A 20640-nucleotide genomic window follows, 5' to 3' on the forward strand; every position below is an offset into this window, starting at 1 on the left:
ATAAAAGAAAGTAAAATAAAATAACAAATGGACAACAGGTAAATTCAACATTAATCAAACTTTAGAAGAACATTAACAAACATTAGCAAAATATGAAAAATTATGTTCTATATGTGTAATACAAAGATGTTGTGTACGCCAAAACTAACAAATAAATAAATATTAAAATTTAAAAAAGAATTGTAATGCATTCTGCTGTCATATATAAATAAAAAATTAATTATAAAAAACTGGTATGGTTAATATTACAATATAGTCTAAGTCTTGATAATTTTAAAATTATCTCTCTGTTAAAATATCTTGTGAAATAAAATCAGAATATTCTATTAAATAGCCTTTATATTTTAGCTTTCAAATCTGCTATGTAGAAATACGTGTTTTTACAAATACAAGAAATTTTCAGATTTAGATGCACTAAAACTTTGTGTAATCTCTGGTTCTCTTTTTATTTGTTTAATTATTTCTTAAAATACTTGCTTGAAAATATAGTTTTGGGGTGGCCAGTACTACTCACAATTTACTTTTAGAGCATAACCGCTTATTTACACCTTTGTTTACTAGTTTCTAAAATGAATGGTTGGAAAACTCACATGAAAAAAATTCAAAATAAAACAGCTGAGAATAACAATAAATATCCGTCACTAGGACAAGAGAAGTATTGTAAGAGGAAAGTAGGGAGAGCTAGTAACCGTGAGTAGTGGGTACTAACTTCATGAATGATTAATGAGGTCTAACGGGGAAAAAAATAATTGCACTGGCATACATACAGTAATGCCCTTAAAATGGATTGCTGTTTCTAGGATGTTCTAAGAGAAGACAACCCAATTTCATTGCTTTCCAGCAATTCGATCTCTCAGAGGATTATATCTTAAAGTAGATAGAATATCATTGTAGATTATTTTCTTAAATATGGGTTGTTTAAATTCAGTCTAATCAAACTGTGAGCCAATTCACATTTGAATAATCATAATATTCCTTTTTTTTTTTCTACTCAGACCTACCATGTTTCTAAACAGGTTTTGTGCACAGAGTTGCTTCTGTGTAATTATTCAGATAAATACAAATTTGAAGAGATTAAAATATAATCAAGATATAAATTGTCTAGTTATTTTAGTTTTTGCTATGTTTTCTGTTAGTCCCATAAATAAATGACAATTACTGTCCACAGTACAGTCACTGTGCCAGCTTCTACCAGCTCTCTTAGAATGAACTAAACAAACTTGAAATTCTATAAGAGTAAAACGCAACTTTGTTAAGCAACAGTGTGCGGGTATAGAATGTGGTAAAACAAAGCCTAATTAGTGTGAGGGGAGGTTAGGTGATATTTGCACTGAGTGTTAAAGAACTGGTAAAAGTTACCTATTTAGAGAATGTTTAGAAAGGCGTTTTAGACACAGACAACCACCTCCATGAGGGAATGAAATATGTATAGTCACTCTCTTACTAATAATATTCACTGCTTGTTTTTTATGATATCACAAAACTTATCATTTGAGCATTCTGTTTAAGTGTGTGTGTGTGTGCATGTATGTGTTTGTGTGTGATTTATCAGTGTGGAAAAAAAAGTATCTAATGTGTAACCAATTCTGTTTACTACGTACTCATAGTATATCCATCTATCTATACATATTTGTAGTGATAGTTATTTTAATGGATAGAATATGGAAATAATATGTAAATTAAAAAATAAAAACATTAAGGGTTTCTTTTGCAAATGAGTACTAGGTAATATACTACTTGCCAGACTTCCTGAGGGAGTAGAGACTAGGATAGTAAAAGGAATTGTGGAATTATGAAGCCCTAAAAAATGGAGTGGAATTAAATGCATATAAACAGAAGAACTGGGATGAAAATGATATAAAAATAACAATGTATAAAATATATATTTTTCATTAATATGTAACACAGGAATGATATTTTATAGGTTTTAATTAAACATATGCATTGGAAATAAATTTCATTCAAAAGTCAGTCTAATTGAGAGAGTTTTGTTCAGTCTTCTTGGATCATACCATTGAATGAAAATAGAACTATATGAAAGAGAAATGAGCTATTAATTTTGAACTGTGATACCAAAACTGTTTTGAAAAGTTGGCCTTTATCAAATGCAAGGATATTTCAAAAACATTAAGCAGGATGTTCCTGGATATAGCAGTAAGCCAGGTTTGGGCAATTTAGTGAGACACTGTCTTAAAGTAAAAGTTAAAAAAAAGGGGGGGGACTAGGAGATTATAACTCAGTGATAGAACACCCGTGGATTCAATCCCCAGTACCACAAAGACAATAGTAAGAATAATTTTATGATAGACAAATATCTAAATTGTTACTGTCTGGAAACACATTTCAGTTATGCAGCTCTCTGATGCTTCTCTGCTCATGTGCACAGATACCACACAGGTACCCACATTTGTCTTAAAAGTCATTATGATCCTTCTGATTCCAAATAGGAAGAAACTCAATTTATCTGTTTGAATTTTTGTCATTAAAAAGAGCTTTTGAAGAATGTTAATATGCACAGAATTATTGCATAGAAAACTTTGAGATATTTATTACTGGATTTTACTAGAGCCTCACATTAAGTGTTCTTAATCAAACAAAATGAAATTGAAAATTAAGGCAATTATCCTGCTGATTTACCTTTGAAGTGCCCCTGAAATATCCTATAATGAACTGTTTCTTTTTGTATCTAAATATATGTTGCCTTTACTAAACTCTGAACTACTCATTTGACAAATTAAGTTTCCATTTTTTTTAAGTTGGAATGGGAAAGTTAAAGTAGTAAATATCTTGTGAAAAATATATTTAGCGTTGAAATTGAAGAATCATTTATACATATTGGGTTTGGTTAATGAGAGAAAAATGCCATTAAATTCAAATGAAATTTACAAATAATTATAATTCACGGAATTTACTCATTAATTTAAAGATATTTTTTAGTGTTTGGGCATGCAGATATGTATAAGATAGACTCAGTGCCTTGTCTCATCAAGCTTATGCTGGAGAGTTTAGAAGAGAACTATTTTAGGTAAAGTGTAGTGACAGAGATGGAAGGTGAAGAGTAGAGAACTATAATACCTAGAATGGCCAGAGATGAACTGTGAGGGGACATTTGTGCTGAGACCAAAATGACAGGAAGAATCTAGCCATGCAAGAATTTGAAGAGGGAATATGCAAGACAGAGCAAACTGTAAATGCAGAAGATTTTCTGCAGCAATGATATGAACCAAATTTTCCATTTCACATCTACAGAATCCCAAATAGCCTAAAGATTGCAGGTGGGAGTGGTTAAGAAGTAACTCATACTTTTAGTATATTTTGGTAAATTGATTCAACAGTTAATGTGTACCTAGAATTTACCAAGCACTGTGCAAGGTACAAGAGATGTGGAAATGGAAGACAGGCCAGACCATGTTCATTTGTCTTGAGCAGGTCTTATATTTCCATAGTAGTTAAAATATTCCAGCATCCTTTAAATATGAGAAGACATTTTTTTTTCTCATTAACTTAGTTTTTATCTTGAATACATTTTGTAACATTTGCATGATACTTCAGATCACCTCTGAAGTAACAGCCAGGTCCCCACCTCCCTAATTTTACATATCAATCATATTGACAGTTATCTACCTAAACCTGAACTAGACATTGAATACCATATACACAATTTGTAGCTCTTGATTTCAGTGCAGATGAATGTAAGATAAATTGCATATGTGTAATACATTAAGTTCAAAGGAGGTAAAGACTGATGTGGATCAAGGACAATGGGTAAAGCATTTGTAAATTAAAAATTCCAAGGTCTAGACTTCTAGTTGGAACAGAAAAATAGGGGCTAAAATATGCAAATTTTTATTTTATTATCTATACTTCTGTATTCCTTCCTTATGATTTGAGCTGTACCTAAATGTATAGTAGAACATTGTATTCCCCACCTCTTGTTTTCCCTCTTGAAAATTACATGAATGAAATATCACAAAAGCATTATATGGGCACTTTATAGGACTAATATTTAAATGAATGAATTAATAAAGTATCCATTAAAATTCAAGAATTGAACTATATATATATATATATATATATATATATATATATATATATATATCCCAAGATTTCTAGGACAAAATTCCAAAAATGTTGTTTCCATATATGTGCATTCAGTTAGGAAACCTACTGCACCTTTCTAGCCAACATTAATGCATTCAAATTCGAATCCACGTGCTTTCATTAAAGAGCCAAATTTAAATCTCTATGGTAACTACTGCAATAAATGTGCAACATCTTAAGCTATGATTATACTGTCACACTTAGTGATGTCTATCTTAGGTACTTGGCTACCAATCCCTTCACTGTTGTTCTAGTCAATCTGAAATGTAGTTTAAAAAGGAAACTAATTATGAGATTTATTTAAATAAGACTGAACAATTTCAGCAATAACAGATTGTAGATACTAGGAATGACTCTTGGAGGTTATGAGAAAATGTTGAGAAGACTTTGATCCAACTGTCCTAAAATCGAATGTTAAGTACCAATGAAACTGAGTAATTATCATTGAAAAGCTAGTTTTAAATTTATAATAGATTTTTTAAATTACCATTAAAAATTATCAACTTAATGGTTTTTACAGCATCTAAATTATCAAGACTTGATGGATTAAGAATCTAAAAGTGTTTCATTAATTATGAAACAACAAATATACTAAAACTAAGATTATAAATTTGGGGATAGAATTATTAACCTTTCTCTTACCTGCCTGCATACTAACAAATGTGTCTGCGTGCTCTATGCCACTATCAAAGTTGCTTCTGCTTTTTGTACTGGAGATTGAACTTAGGACCTCATAAATGATAGGCAGGCACCCTAACACTGAGCTATATCCACAGCACTATTTATGATGTTTTTATTTTAAGACAGGGTCTTCCTAAATTGCTGAGACTGGCCTTGAACGTGTGATCCTCTGTTTTCAGTCTCCCAAATAGCTGGGATTATAGGTGTGCCTCACTACACCTAGCATTAACAAAGTTTTGATTGTTTTCCTATTTATTTAAGTATGTCATACCCTGTTATGATGATTTCTCAAATCCATTTTTTTATTGGCTAACCAAACTTATTTGGGTTTGAAAAACCATCATAACTTCTGCAATTCTTAAATTAAGATAAGGAACTATAATAAAGTAAGGGAAAAGAATCCCATACTAAACTTCTAATGATATATTTGAATAATAGTAAGATCTGCTAAAAGACAAATACTCCTTGATCATTTCTCTGGCTGTAAGAGAAGACCTCGGGAACTGCAAACTTGCATTCTATATCTGTGGAATAGAATGGAAACTCTTGACTCTTTAAGGTCATGGAAAGTTAAAGATGTTCCTGAGAAAGTTGGAAATCATGTTGTAGAGTCACGGCAAAGTATAAGGAAGGTGACAGATTTGAGAGTTAGCTTTATGGAATTTATAATTAAATGAGCATATGAGAATGGATGACTTTGTCAAGAAAGAAAACAGGGAGAGCAGCAAAAGAAAGCATGTCCTTAGGTAGCATCTACATTTAGAGGTGGAAGAAAGAAGAGAAAGTGAATGCTAAGTCAAAGCTGTCAGAGAAGAACAAATATAATGTCACAAAAACTTTGAAAGTTATGGTGATTGTCAACAGTGTCAAATGCTGCAGAGAAGTAAGAATAATGAAAGCTCATAAAAGGTTTCTTGAGCAATTTGAGATGATGGGTTCAAGATACTAGAATATAAGTTGTTAAGATAATTAGATTTTGAGGATATATAGGGAAAGAAAAACTTAAAAAAAAATTACCAGCAAACAGAAAAGGAAGTGCATGATAAAAGGTAAAAAAAGATCAAGCTAATTATTCCATATTTGCTTCCCTTTGATTTTATCATTTTATTTTAAATAGAATATAAACCAATATGAAGCTTAAAAATACGAGATGATAATGAAAAAAAGAGGAAGGCAAAATTGATGAGATAAATACCTTCAGGGTTTAGAAGAATATGATAGAGATAAAATTAAGTACATCTGGGTGACACTTATTAGCTGACAGTGCAGTTTCACACTCATTATTTCACAATGTCTTTTCCAGAACAATATGAGTAAGCTATTATTTTATTCTATAGCTGAGCATTTTGAGCCTTAAGGAAATTGTCATGTGGCTAGATATTGGCAATACTGAATATCAAAACCACTTCTCTGTGCTCCGAATCTAGTGCTCCTCTATTCTGAGTTCAAGAGGCCAAGGGGAAAAGGTTTGATTCTATTTCCTAAGAAGACATTTCATGGAAAAATGAGTAGATTGCCAGGGCAGCTCTTCTTCAGCTCAAGTAAAGTCAAAGGAAAGAGATTATTTATAGATTAAAAATATGAAATTGATATAGGGGCTTGATAGGAGGAGAAAATTTGGTTTCTTCAGCAAGCGTTTGAATAAGCACCGATATTCTCTATATTACAACCTTTAAATGTCAGTAGAATGACATCTTGCAATTCTATTGAATCAGAAGAAGAAATTATCTTTACTATGCTTCAAGGATGGTATTGGGAGAAATATACATCATACCTCACTTTCTTTGTTTTTGATTGATAAGTAAGCAAAATAATATTGTAAATGTGGCTATTCACAGTTCTTTCTTTGATTCTTTTTTCCTGGTGCTGGGGATAGAGCTGAAAGCTTCATATATGCTAAATGAGTGCTCTACCAGTGCACTGCCTCCCCAGCTTTCATGGTTATTTCTTAACTCTTCTGAAATGTGTGATGTAATCTACATTGAATGCCAACAATTTCTTTTTAAAAAATGAAAAACTGTTGAAAGTACAATATTACTTCCCAGTATAGTGGACTTTGTGTGTACTTTTAATGAGCACTTGAGGTGACATCAATATTAATATGGGTATTTTTATGCATTTCATATTTGTCTCACTAAGGACTTCAAAGCCAAAATTTTTTTTAAAAAGTGTCTGTAAGATGACTTTTGAAAGGGAATCACAATTTTCATTGGTAGCATTAGAATTTTATATATGCAACCTATTGAAAGTATTTATCTGAAACAAAACATATAGCTTTCTATAAGATGTCTTGGGTCTTTGACCAGAAACAAGTTGTTAAATGACCATGAACCTAGAACTAGACTTTGGGTGAGTACTTCTTAAAATAGTCCCTTTCTTGTATCATGGGGAACTGCTATTCAACTGTCACATGCAAACTGGTGAGTAGACTTTAACATGCTCAATCTAACATTCACAATTTCACTGCCCTGTGAGTGACTTGAAGATAGAGAACCATGCTTTATGATTCTTTCTCTGTGCCCCAGAGCCCAGCAGGGTGCTTGTCATAAAGTCAATGGCCAGTGTATATTTGCTGAGTAGATACAAGTCCTGAGAGAACATGCTTGAGAGGATAGAGATTATTCCCTGTCCTCAAATTTATCACAATGCTTAAGAATCACTTGACCTCTTTATAAGTTATATGGGAAATTTCATTTAAACAAACAAAAAAAAAATGAAGGAACTACAGTTTAGAGAAACGGATTTTTATTTGCCAATAGAGGAACTAAGTAACTAAAAGGTAACTTTTTTCCTGAGGTATCAGGTATTTCCCATCCAAATTCTTTGCATTTCTGGCATGTGTAAAAGAGCAGGAGATGTGGCACTCTGCAGCTGGGTACCCAGGTGGTCTACTGATATTCAAAGGGACCATTCTGGCATGAATTCTAGGGCAGCGTCATGCAGCTGTCATGAGCTGCTCTGTGGCTAGAAGCAGCAGATGTTACTGATCTGACAAGCAGTCACCCCATCAGATACAGGGGGACACCAATACAAAATGCAAAATATCTGATCTGAATATCATTTAATGTATCTCAGGTACTTTCTATCTAGTTTTCAGTAACATCTACATCCATTTTTTTCCCATGTTTGAGATTTACTTATTGGATTAATTGTATAACAAGGGAAAGACAAATTCTGATAAATCTGCTCTTGTCTTAATAGTCCTCTTAAATGTACTGAAAGGACTTCTAAAACATCCATGATTTATTATACTTTTAAGATTATTGTTATTGAAGGATGATAAAATATAACTGTATCTCATGTCATGTCTTGAATGTGACTTATCACATATCATTTCTTATTTTTATGAGTTATCTGCTGAGAACAATCTGTGCTTATATAAAAGCAATATTTTTTTTTGTAAATATGAAAAGCTAGACTCTAATTTTTTAGTCAGTGCCACCTTATACTACATAGGATTTTCAATATCTGGTTCACTATTTTATGTTCTTCATTTCTTTCCAGCTATATTCATATATTCATACATTTCACTTAAGTACAATATGAAATATTTCCACAACACAATCAGAACATGTTTTCCCTGTTGATGGAAAGAATTGGGATTTTCCAAAATAAGCAGCCCTTGAAAGATGTAGAATAATAACATATAACAATTCTCTTGACTCCAAAAAATAGAGTACCATAATATGTGGTAATTCTAAAGGTCAGAAAGCTCCAGGGAATGAAAGTTGTTGAAAGGAAAAAGTGAGAGTAGATTATACATCATAAAATGTCGGCGTTTGTATATTGGGGGTATCTCCACTGTGCATTTGAATTACTGGGGATGAGTTTTTGTGTTTGAGAGGAATGGGACATGAGATTAAAAACTCCATCTGTGACCACCGCAGCCCCACCATATGTCGCATACATGCTGGTTCCTTCACATGCCCTCTCAATTCCATTTCAAAGCAGTTCTTTACTTCAGCGATACTCAGTAAAAGCATACCTTTCCATTCTTTTGATCCATTTTCTCCTCATCCTTTGCTGTCCCATGGTCAAGACTGAAAATGTAAAGAGGTATAATGTGGTTGGGATCCTTCTCTAAAAAAGACCTATTTTAGAATCAATGCATTAAATCTTTTATAAAGTGAATCATTATTTTTTTAAAAAAATAAGAAATAGTTTGAATTTGGAGCTTTCAAAAAGTTCATTTCTAAGTTAAGATGAAAAGTACTTTATAAGGGAAAATAATAAATAACTGATCACTTTAGAAACAAATGAATAGGAAATAAAATGTGCTATGAATTCAACTCACCACCATGTACATTCAATACCAACTTGGAAAAAACATCTTTAAATTACCCTAATGTATAATAACTAGCTCTTGAAAACATCTCTTGGAGAACAAAAGTGCTTTTGTAGTTTCCTTGTTTCTATAACCTTTATAACCTTTCTAAAATAGGGAACTGGGCTGTGGATATAGCTCAGTTGGTAGAGTGCTTGCCTCACATGCACAAGACCTTCTATTCGATCCCCAGCATCACAAAAAAATAAAAGTTAAAAATTAAATAGGCAACTCACATAACTTGAGGTGGAGAATGTATTTCCTTACAGAATGTTCACAGGGCCATTTTTTTTTCATGCTTTTTCTTCATCAGAGAATAGTATTCTTTCTTCCTCTTCCAATCCATCTAAGGTATGTTTCCCTAAGTAGGAAAATATTGACACAAATTTTGAATTTTTTTTCATTTTTATCTAGGCATATGATCTCTGATATGGTCTGTATACCTGATGTCAAGAGACTAATCTGAATCATAGAAATGATTGTTAAAATATCTCAGCCATCATCAACCTTACTCCCTCTTCTTTTACATGTGAATTTTCTAAGGATTGTTAGGATTAAGTAATGTAATCCAAATTTTACAGTCAATCTGTGTCTATTTCAAAATCAGAATCCAGCTTTCTGATCTCAAATTTTATGCTTTTCTCTTTCCTACAAATAATTCTTCTTCAAAACAGCATTCAACCGGGCGGGTGGTATAACATCAGTAAATGAGGTGTTGCCTTTAATGCACAGGGTCCTGGGTTAGATTTTTAGTACTACAGGGGGAAAAATAGGAGTCCTGGGGCATGTGGAATCTCCCTGTGGTCACAGGCAAGTGAACACTTAAAGACCACAGAAGCTTGGTGTGGATGACTCTACATCTTGAAATATTATCATCACATCAAGATATGTCTCCAGCTCTAGTGATACCTCCTGGATCATCCCCTCAACTACACAGTACAATGAAAAGTAGACGGTGTCAACAAAACTCTTAAGGCATTTCTACTCAAAATAACTATGAGGAATAATTGGCAAGCTTCATTACAAGGATGAAGAGAAAATGCCTACAGAATCCCAAATCTGCCCCTTTTGTATAATTATATCATGCCTCTTGTGTTTATCTCAACTTATTAACTATCATGTGCATTCAGGATCTCAATGGAGGCTTTTTTCAGACTTTGTTCACTTGTAAGAATTAAAGAATTCGTCATCAGTTTAATTAGATACATGTAAACAAAGGAGAGTCAAAGTGCTGATAGGAATTATTTCAAACAAACAGTGTTTTTATCTTGCTTTTGTTTTCACTTTGCCAACACAAAGAAATCTGTACTTGTTGTTCCTAACTCAACTGCATGACATACATATTTTACATACATCATGTAATTTTTTCATATTTTATTTATTACATTAACATATCAGTACATATTGAACACTTACATAATAAACATTTCTTTTAAACTTAGGACACACTGATTAAATGGTATCTTTAAGTTCTGATTTTTTACTACAGGTAAATTGTATCTCAATTTTAAATCGTGAAGCATGTAGTGCTTCTTCTCAAAGAGATAATGTGGTTGGTATATAAGACTAATATACATAAGGCCATATGCAAAACATATATAAGTATGTGTGCATGTATAAAGAAGCTTTTATGTAAACACATATACAAACATTTAGCAAGAGGAAAAACTACAGAATTGATGTGACAAAGTTGGTTCATAGTGTTAGAAATCCATGAAGACTGAGATCATTAAAAGCAAGTAGAGTCAAGAGCTGTTCATTGGGGGAAAAAATGTGAGCTGGACCTAATAGAAAGGAGGTAATAGGTAATGGAAATACATACACTAAGGTTTAGTTTAATCCTCACAAATTGTGTCAGCTTATTGTCTCCCTCTCTATTTCTTTGTCATAACCGTAGGATTATCATTATTACTTCTTTCTTGGATTATTCCACTAACTCTGTGAAACTTGATTTTTCTGTTTTAATCCATGTCCCACATAAAGGCTAACTGTCCCTATACAGACTGGTTTACCTTAATCATCAAAGCTCCTCTTTGGGGTAGATCCTTCTATTTTGATTTTACTATTTAAAACTTGTACCATATAGAAAGATGAAGTAACCAAAGTACCTAGCTGGTGAGAGGCAGGGCAGGATATCATCTTGAGAGCTGTAGGCTACACTCAAGACCTTTGTGCCACATGGTCTCCATTGTATATTACTGTTTGCTTTTATCATTAAGGCTGTATTAAACAATGGCTTTCTGCCAAAAATAATACTGGGAAAGCAGATAAATATTAGTATGAGTACATGCAACTGCATGAATTTGACACAACAGCTGTAACGTTAGAAATAATAACAGCATTAGAACTGAGATTGCAAAGTTGGAACTTATGAAGTTTCTGATCCTTAATTACAATGTCATTGATGTAGGTGCCAGAAAAACATGAAAAAGATAATGTATGTTAGTTAATTGCCTCCTAGCGGGAGGAAGAAAATCAAGTAGATAATCAAATGAGCAATGGGCATTTTACATTTTGATTAACAACCTTCTCTATCATCAAAAGACTCTCATAAAAATATCTGGGAACAAAGACAAATAACTAACTAGCTTCAATTCTCTAAGGAAAAGGAGCAGTTTGTATTTCATACATGGTCAAATTTACTTGAGAGAGATATAGTGTATAAATATTAATCTGCTGGAAGCCTAGAAAATAACAATCAGATATGCTTGAACATACACAGGAGTTCTGCATCACCTGTTCATAGGGGTGACACAGCATGTTTTTATTCAGTTTATACTGCTGTTCAGACATTGGGAGATAATTTCAGAAAGCAAAATGTAGAATTCTAATGGGCAACTAAATGGCTATTCTTTTAAATTCTTTACAGTGTACCTAAACTCTTAGACATATTATACTTTTAAAGAAAGGCAGTACTATAATAATAAAGTATATATATATATATATATATATATATATATATATATATATATGGCAGTATTATAATAAATATTAATTTTATTAATATAAAATATAATATATTATTATAATAATATAATAGTTATAATTTTAAAGAAATGCAAGATTCTTCAATAATACACATATTTGAGCAAGAATAGTTGATTTCCCTAACAGTATTGATTTCTCGGAACAACAACAACAACAAAATGACAGGCAAGGTATCTTTTTACGTCATCTATTCCAAATGCTACTTGTAGTGCTTGAAACACACAATCTTGTTATAGTCTTGGATGTGGCTATTACTATGACTACTTTCCAAAGGGAAAATTAAGCCCTTGAACACGTAAGTAATTTTCACAATACACATAGACAATAAGTAACAGGGCCAATAGAATATGTCTTTTGCTTATTTCATAGCCCAAGTTCTTAGTAAATGTATCATACTATCACTTCCTTCTTTTCTAACTTTCTATATTTATTGAAGGTACAACTAAGGTAAATTATCATGTTAGTCACTGGAGCTACTACTCAATTTAAGTTCTATTTACTTTAACATTTAACCATATAAATTTTGATCAATTAATGTTAAGCAATTATAATGTTTTATCAATGAAATGTTTAATTTTGTGTTACTTAATTCAGTAGCAGTAATAATAGTAGGAGTAGAAGTAGGAGTATTACAGTATTAAGAACCAACCCAGGTTGCTCTACCACTAAGATACACCCCAAGCACCTCCTCTTTTCTTGAGAAAGGATCTTGCTAAGTTGCTGAGGCTGGTCTCAAACTTGAAATCCTCTTGAGCTGCTGGGATTACAGGCTGGGGCCACTATTCGCAGCTACTTATTCAGTGTTATTATGAGCAGGTATCAGCCTAGGTGATTTTCTTATGTGTTCCTACCTTGATCTTTTCACTTTCAAATTTTGGACAGAAGTTTACCTAAAATATGCAATATGAGTTTATCAACAGATTTTTTGAGCACAGATGGTGGTTGAGAGAAGTACTCACATTATTCCCAGTCAGCAGTTGAGAAGGAACATTCACCAATTTATGGAACATTTATTACCACCTCTATGTGTCTCTCCCAGATATATTTGAGATCTATCTCATTTCTAAGAGTTAAAATCAAAGGTAGGTTTTCCTTAAGTTTTGTAAGTCATCATCCATTATTAGGCATTGGGTCAGTGCATATACATTCAAACTCTCATTGCAAATTAGGATGGTAATATAAAATCAGCACTTCCATACATACTCACCTTTGCTAATTAAAGAGGAAAGAAGGAGAGCATTGAAACCCCATTTAAAAAGATTTCCAACCAGATTTCATTCTCTGTTGTGTGTGTAGGTTCAGAGTGTAGGGGAAAATTTATTTCCTCACTTATCACAAGGTTCATAACTGATAACACTAAACAGAAGAGATTAAGAACCCTTGAAGTATTTAACCAAAGTACTGTAAAACAAGGGAGATTGCAGAACTGAAGGCACAAAGGTAATGGAATACTGAGTATTTTCATATTTAGGATCAATGAAAATGGACAATTATGTGGAAGCATGATTGGATTAAAATGGTATGATCTGGAAATAGATAAGAAAGAAGAGTTGGAGTGATGTAACATGGCTGATATGCTCACATTCTTCTTGGACTTGGGATACAAGACAAGACTTCCTTTAGAACAAGTGTCTTATGACTGGCTTTCAGATGAGTGTTTCAGAGAATTCCATATTGCTGTGTGTTATAGTTTAGGTATGAGGTGTCCCCCAAATGCTCATGTGTAAGACCATACAAGACAGTTTAGAGGAGAAATAATTGGATTTTAATAATTTTAACTACTGTAGATTAACCTGGTGATAATGTATGCAGTTAGGTGGCTGGAGAAGATGGGTCACTATGGGCATGGCTTTGGGTTTGTATTTTGTCCCTGGTAAGTGAAGCGCTCTCTCTTTATCTCTTCCTGTTTGTCATGTACTGAACTGCATTTCTTAGTCATGTTCTTCTGCCATGATACTGTGCTTCCACAGGGCCCAGTACAATGGAGTCAGCCATCTGAGGACTAAGACCTCTTTTTCTTCCTCCTCTTGTTTTTGTCAGGTGTTTTGGCCACAGCATCAAAAAGCTAACTAAAACACCATGTTTCAGATGAATAAGGAAGGAAAAAATGAGAGTGATCTTCTGGTTTCTACAATTTTCTCAGTTGCCAAAGTGCCATATTTTGTGACATCATGTTTTGAGCCCTGATATAGTAAATCCCAGAAGCCCACAAACTGTGGTAGGCCCAAGAAATTACGGGTAGAAATATAGAGCTCTAGGCATCTCACACAACCACAGTGCTGATTTGTCTTTGCAAAAAAGGCAAATAAGGAACTCTGAGTACAGCTGTCAATCACTGGTTTATATGTAAGAGGACTTATAGTACAGTCTGAATTTTAAATGTTTTTTTTTTCCTCCAGCTGTTTATATGCTCTAAGATCAGCCCTTCCCAGATTTAGGACAGATACTAGAGTTTATGGTTATTTTCACATATTGAAACCAAAACTTCATAAACACTATGTAGCTGACATTCTGTTTTCTCCCCAGGCTCATAATGACAGAGGAGCTTGGGGAAGAGCATGGATTTGGACTTGCCTCCCCACCACCAGTATTTAGGATCCCAAGGGATGGTTAAAGAATGATGACTGCCCATTGTTGGCTCTGTGTGCTTCTACCTGCACTAATGGCCTCCACCAGCATGGTTATCTTCCATACACCGTTTTTATTTCCTTATAACTGTGTTTATCTTCAGACCCTATCCCTTATGTTATCCAAGGATCTTTTGAAGACCAAGATTTTAGTCTTTCTCTCACAACATAGGGTCCTCAACTGCCTTTCTCATTTCGTTGCTCATCTGCCACATTTCTTATCCCACAGCTCATTCTTTCTTTTCTATGACCCATGCTATTTAGAGCCCAGACCATTGAGTTCTTGACCAGTTGCTGTTAAAGATCCCTTCTTCCCAGCATCATTTCATTGCTAGACCTAATTATTTTGCAAAGAAGCTGTACAATAACTCCAATGCCACCTTCAGAATTCTGTACCTATTTTACTAGGGTCATGTTTTTCTCCGACAGTTGAGGGGAAGAACTTGTGCCCCAAAACTTTCTGTACATACTCTGCTCCATACAAATGACAGCACTAAGACAGTCTAGTGATACTTGTTCAGCAAGTAACTACCTGAGAGTGAAATGCCCCTCTTGCCTTCTCTCACTTAGCTCCTTGTTTAGCTTGTGAAGAAGGAAAGAAGCTATTTACTTGTGTCTAACCCATAGGAAGTAGGAACAGCTACTCCACTAACTCTGCATTCCTCATCATAAGAAGACCTTATGTAAATTCTCATCTACAACAAACCATGTCTTATATGTTCCGAATTCTAGGCACCTTTTGGAAAGTCCTGGTGCTGGTACAAGTGCCTGATTATTTCACTAAAGTTTGTTTATTAAAAAAAAGAGAGATTAGTGTATGATTGTGTTATCATCTTTGATTGGATCCTTCAGTCACCATGAACCACCAAACATTTCTATATTGTTTTTGTTCTATTGTGACATCCAAAGAATTTCCTCAATTCCCAAGACCTGTGGAACAGCACATATATCATTTCACCAAATTATTTCACCTAATTTGATATTTTAAAATATTTTCAATAATGTAATTTAAAATCCTCCTAAAATATTTCTATTTAAATCTCATAATTCTGCCATAATTTTCATAATTAAACTTGCTAGTCAATTTTTGTCATTCATTTGGTCATTTCACTCAAGCAGCATACAGGTCTGTCTGATGAAGTAGTGTTTTCAGCTGAGATAAGAATGAGAAATAAGCATCCAAAGTTGCCAGAATATTAATAGAAGAAGAAGAGAAGCAGTTATTGAGGCTTTGCTGTGTGAAAAACCGTGTGATACATTATTGTAAGAAATGGCAAAGGGCCAATATCACCATGTGCATTTACAGAGGGAGATACTCATATTGGTTGGGATCTTAGAGAACCTGCTAAAGGATTTTGTTTATATGCACAGTGCAATGGAAAGGCATTGAAGAATTTAAACAGGGAATGAAATGAAATGATTAAATTTTTAAAGACCACTTTGATTTCTTAGAACAAAACAAATTGTAAGACAGAAACGGTGAAAGTGGCAAGATAATTAAGAGTCTATTACAGTTGGCATACAAATATGTTTATTAGGTCAGGGGTGTTGGCATTGGAAATGGAGAAGTGGTGCTATGGACTGAAACATGTGCCCTCCAAATTCATATATTGAAACTTTAAAAGCCTATAAGATTCTATTTGGGCTTGTAAAAGTTAACTGAGATTATTGTGTGGGACCCAAATCCAGTAACATTGATATTCTTAGAAGGGGAAGAGCCACCCAACTGCAGTGCTTGCTCTCTCTTCCTCAATCTGTGTGTGTGTGTGTGTGTGTGTCTCTGTGTGTGTGTGTGTGTGTGATCATGTAAGGACACAGCAAAAAGGTGGCCATCTGTGAGCCAGGGAGAACAACACCCTTATTAGAAACTGATCATGCTGGCAACTTGATCATGGTCTTCCCAGGCTCCTGAACAGTGAGGAAAACACTCCTCTTGTTTAAACTACTGCCTGGCCTTTGTCTATGGAATTCTGTTATAACAGCCCAAGTGGAATGGGAAAGATGGATATTCAGAGAATTGTTTTACAGATGGTTCCACAATAAGGTTTGTTCAGGAAATGCATATGAGAAATGGAAGAGAGGAATCAAGGATAACATGTAGTTTGGTCTTACTGTTTATTTTTGTTTGATCCCCTGGGAAAACACTGACACTATTCATTGATAAATTAAAACAACATAATGGGATAAAATAAAATAAAACCTTGCTGACACAAAAGGAATGACTGTATGATTCCACTTTGGACATAGCTGCTTGGATATCTCTGAGACAAGCAAGTGGAAGTGCCAAGTTAATGTTTGGATACACAAGTTTGAATCCTGGAGGAGAGGTCTAGGCTGAGTTGTAAATATTGAGGTTGTTAGTATTCTGATCACATGTACATAACAGGAGCAAATTGAGACCATCCACTGAATGTACAAAGAGAGATGAAAGCTAACATTTGAATAGAAATTTAAAGAGAAGGTAGATAAACAATGAAGTAGGAGGAGGAAAAGGAGAATCCAAGAAAAGAATCTACTAAATAATGCATCTAAGGAAAAAAAAATTGTAATTTTTACAATACCAATTTTGGAGGAGCTGTAGAAATAAGAAGCATTTTACAGTTAATAGAGTGTAAATTATGGAAAGTAAATAACATGTATCAGAGGATATATTTTATATTATTTTACAGTGAAGGGAAGCAAAACTGAGGTATGCTGAATACAGATGTGGATCAAATGCTGATTTTTTAATTCTTTTGTAATTTTATTTATTCATTTATTTACTTTTTAACTATTTGAAAGATAGATGATTTGAGAAGATGTTATATTAAGAGAGAAATAATCAAGAAATTAGGAAAGTGATTGATGTTTCAAGGGGGTGAATAAATTAGTGACATCCTTAAAAAAAAAGACATAAGAGATATGATCCAGACTACTATGCAAGTATTGATTTGATAAGTGGAGACCAACTTTCTCCATTTTAATTCTAAGAATATAAAGCTATTTGTAATTATGAGAAGGCTTATAGATTTCATGTTAGAAATTAATTAAATACTTTGATTATTTAATTGCCTATCTTTTGAGGGGAATGATGAATTTCATTTTTCTTCTTTTTCTTGTTTAATATTTCAATGTTTGATTAGAACCTCCTGCTAACATTACAGTTTAAATAACAGTAAAATTTTTAAAAAATATAGATTTACCTAAAATTCATAAACCATTGCTGCTGATATTTTATTATCATGTTTCATCTTGTGGTAAAATTTGGATGTCTATTAATGGATCCCAGGCCCAATAGAAGCCCTCTTCTAAGCCTAACATTACTTGAAGGGCCAATTGGAGAAAACCTTTTCTTTTACAAAAAAAAAAATTGAACCTATACATAACATAATAAAACTTTACATATTAATGGAGGACTTTTTTTAAAAAAGCAACTCTTCTTAAATCATATTTATGAAATAAAAATGACTTTAGTAATAGTCTAAAGCTGTTATTGAAATTCCATATAGCAATAACTATTACTTTTCCTTAAGAATCTTACAGTATATATGTAATATATATATGTAATATGAATGTGTATGTGTAAGTAGTAGTAGGATGTGTGTATGTGTAAGTGTGTATGTGTGTGTGTGTGTACACACATCTCTTAGTATTCCACTTTGGAAGGTTGGTTTCAAGACCCCTCATGGGTTCCAAATTCTGCAGATGTTCAAGCCCTTTATATAAAATGGCATAGCATTTGCATATAACCTATACGTATCCTCCTGTGTACTTTAAATCATCCTAGATTATTTATAATACCTAATACAATATAAAGTCTGTGACATTTGTTACACTGACAAGTAAAATTTATGTTCATATTCAGTACAGATGAGATTTACTTCTAATATCTTCAATCCTTAGTTGGTTGAACCCACAGATGTATAATCTATGAATATAGAAGGCCAACTCTGTGTGTGTGTGTGTGTGTGTTTGTGTGTGTCTGTGTATGTGTGTATGTGCATCTTTGGCCATACAATAAAATTTTATAGAAATAAATGTCTTGTGGATACTTTATATAATTCTTAATCTCAGCTGCATAGTAAATCCCAGAACATTAAGAAATATATAATATGTCTTCCAAGAGTCGTCATTGAAAATTTTGGATACCAAATATGTATTAAATAGCAATTATGTTAACTACAAGAAATTAGATTGTCTAATAAAATGACATTATTGCAATTACATCTTACCGCCATGATTCCAAAGCTACCAGTATATTATGATTTTCCAAAGTAGCATTTCTTGCCAAATGTAAGTATGCTAATTCTAGATTTTGCATATATGTAATATTTTCTTGAAACATATAATATCTGAATATTTGTCAAATTTTCAATTATTTCGTATACATTATTATTGCATTCTTGATAGTAACTGTTAAACAATGATTTCTCTTTTTCCAGATTTGGCAATGTGGAGGCTCTTTGGAGATTGTAACTTGCTCCCACGTTGGTCATGTTTTTCGGAAAGCAACCCCTTATACTTTCCCTGGTGGCACTGGTCATGTCATTAACAAGAACAATAGGAGACTGGCAGAAGTTTGGATGGATGAATTTAAAGATTTCTTCTATATCATATCCCCAGGTATGCAATTCTTACATTTTTCTTCTTCTACAAGCAACACAAAAACTTAAACATGCTCAATGTGTGTTTCACTATTCCTATTTTTCTACTACTTTAAATAAAATAGTGTTTATTACCATATGTTGCAGAAAAAATGTCTTGGAAAGTTGTACTACACAATTTAATTTAAAATGAGAAAGTTAATATCTCTATATTCTCCTTTATTTCCCTCAATCCAAATAAAGCAAGCAGTACATAGAGATATCCAAATTTAATTGACATTTATCAGGTTAATTTAAGAGTAAAAATTTTCTGAGAGTGGTGGTGCATGCCTGTAATCTCAGTGGCTCTGGTGCCTGAGGTAGGAGGATCCCAAGTTTGAAGCTAGCCTCAGCAATTTAGTGAGGCCCTAAGCAACTCAGCAAGACCATGCCTCTAAATAAAACATAAAAGGGGGGGTGGGGTGGGGATGTGGCTAAGTGGTTATCCCCTGGTTCAATGCCCAGTACCAAAAAAAAGAAAAAAGAAATGAGTAAAAATGTTTGTGTTTAAGCAAAGATGGTTTCATAATGCCTTATTTTTTTTTAAATCTGATTAAGGAAGGATGATATATTTTTCTAGAAACAAGACAGAATATGTCTTAAACATTAAAATTTATGTTTTGGAAGAATAATAGCATAGTAAAACTAATAATAGAATGGAATTATTACTATATTAATTCTTTGTAATTTTATAGTTTTTATTTAATAGCCACATTACATATTTCCAAAAAAGCTATAAAACTAAGGCATTAAAAAAAGAAACAATGTAAAGATAGAAGAGAAACTTATACAAGAGAAAGGTTGCCTGTCAAATTTCCAAGTGTAGACAAGGAGATAAAGGATAAATTGCAGAAATTCAACTATATTTATAACATAGTTGTAAGCATTTTGTTTTCAATGGTTTAATATGTAGGCTTAGTGGTCATCAGTGTTATTATATAACCCATATGCTATGGTTTGGATGTGAGGTATCCCCCAAAAGCTCAGATATTCAAGCAGGTTTGGAAAAGAAATAATTGGGTTATAGCCCTAACTAATCAGTGAATTATTCTTAATGGGATTAACTGAGGGGTAACTAGAGGAGAGTGTGCTGTGGCTGGAGAAAGTGATTCACTGGGGGCGTGGCTCTGGGGTATATATTTTGAATTGGGAGAGTGGAGTGGAGTATTTCTCTGCTTTCTGATCACCACATGAGCTGCTTCCCACTGCCACACTCTTCTGTGATGATGTTCTGCCTCAACTGGAGCTCCAAGGAATGGAGCCTGCTGTCCATGGACTGAGACCTCTGAGACCATGA

At 33.3% G+C, this 20640-nt stretch overlaps 1 protein-coding gene across 1 annotated transcript in view; it reads left to right on the forward strand.

Moving 5' to 3' along the window:
• Nucleotides 1-20640, forward strand: part of Galnt13 (polypeptide N-acetylgalactosaminyltransferase 13) — a 224234-nt gene that overhangs the window by 22578 nt on the left and 181016 nt on the right. Inside the window, exon 6 of the mRNA XM_015478926.2 lies at nucleotides 19143-19323. Coding sequence (XP_015334412.1) covers nucleotides 19143-19323 — 181 coding nt within the window. The remainder of the gene's footprint in view (nucleotides 1-19142; nucleotides 19324-20640) is intronic.

The sequence above is a fragment of the Marmota marmota genome, unplaced genomic scaffold (assembly GCF_001458135.2).
Source record: "Marmota marmota marmota unplaced genomic scaffold, marMar, whole genome shotgun sequence".
NCBI classification, from domain to species: Eukaryota; Metazoa; Chordata; class Mammalia; order Rodentia; family Sciuridae; genus Marmota; species Marmota marmota.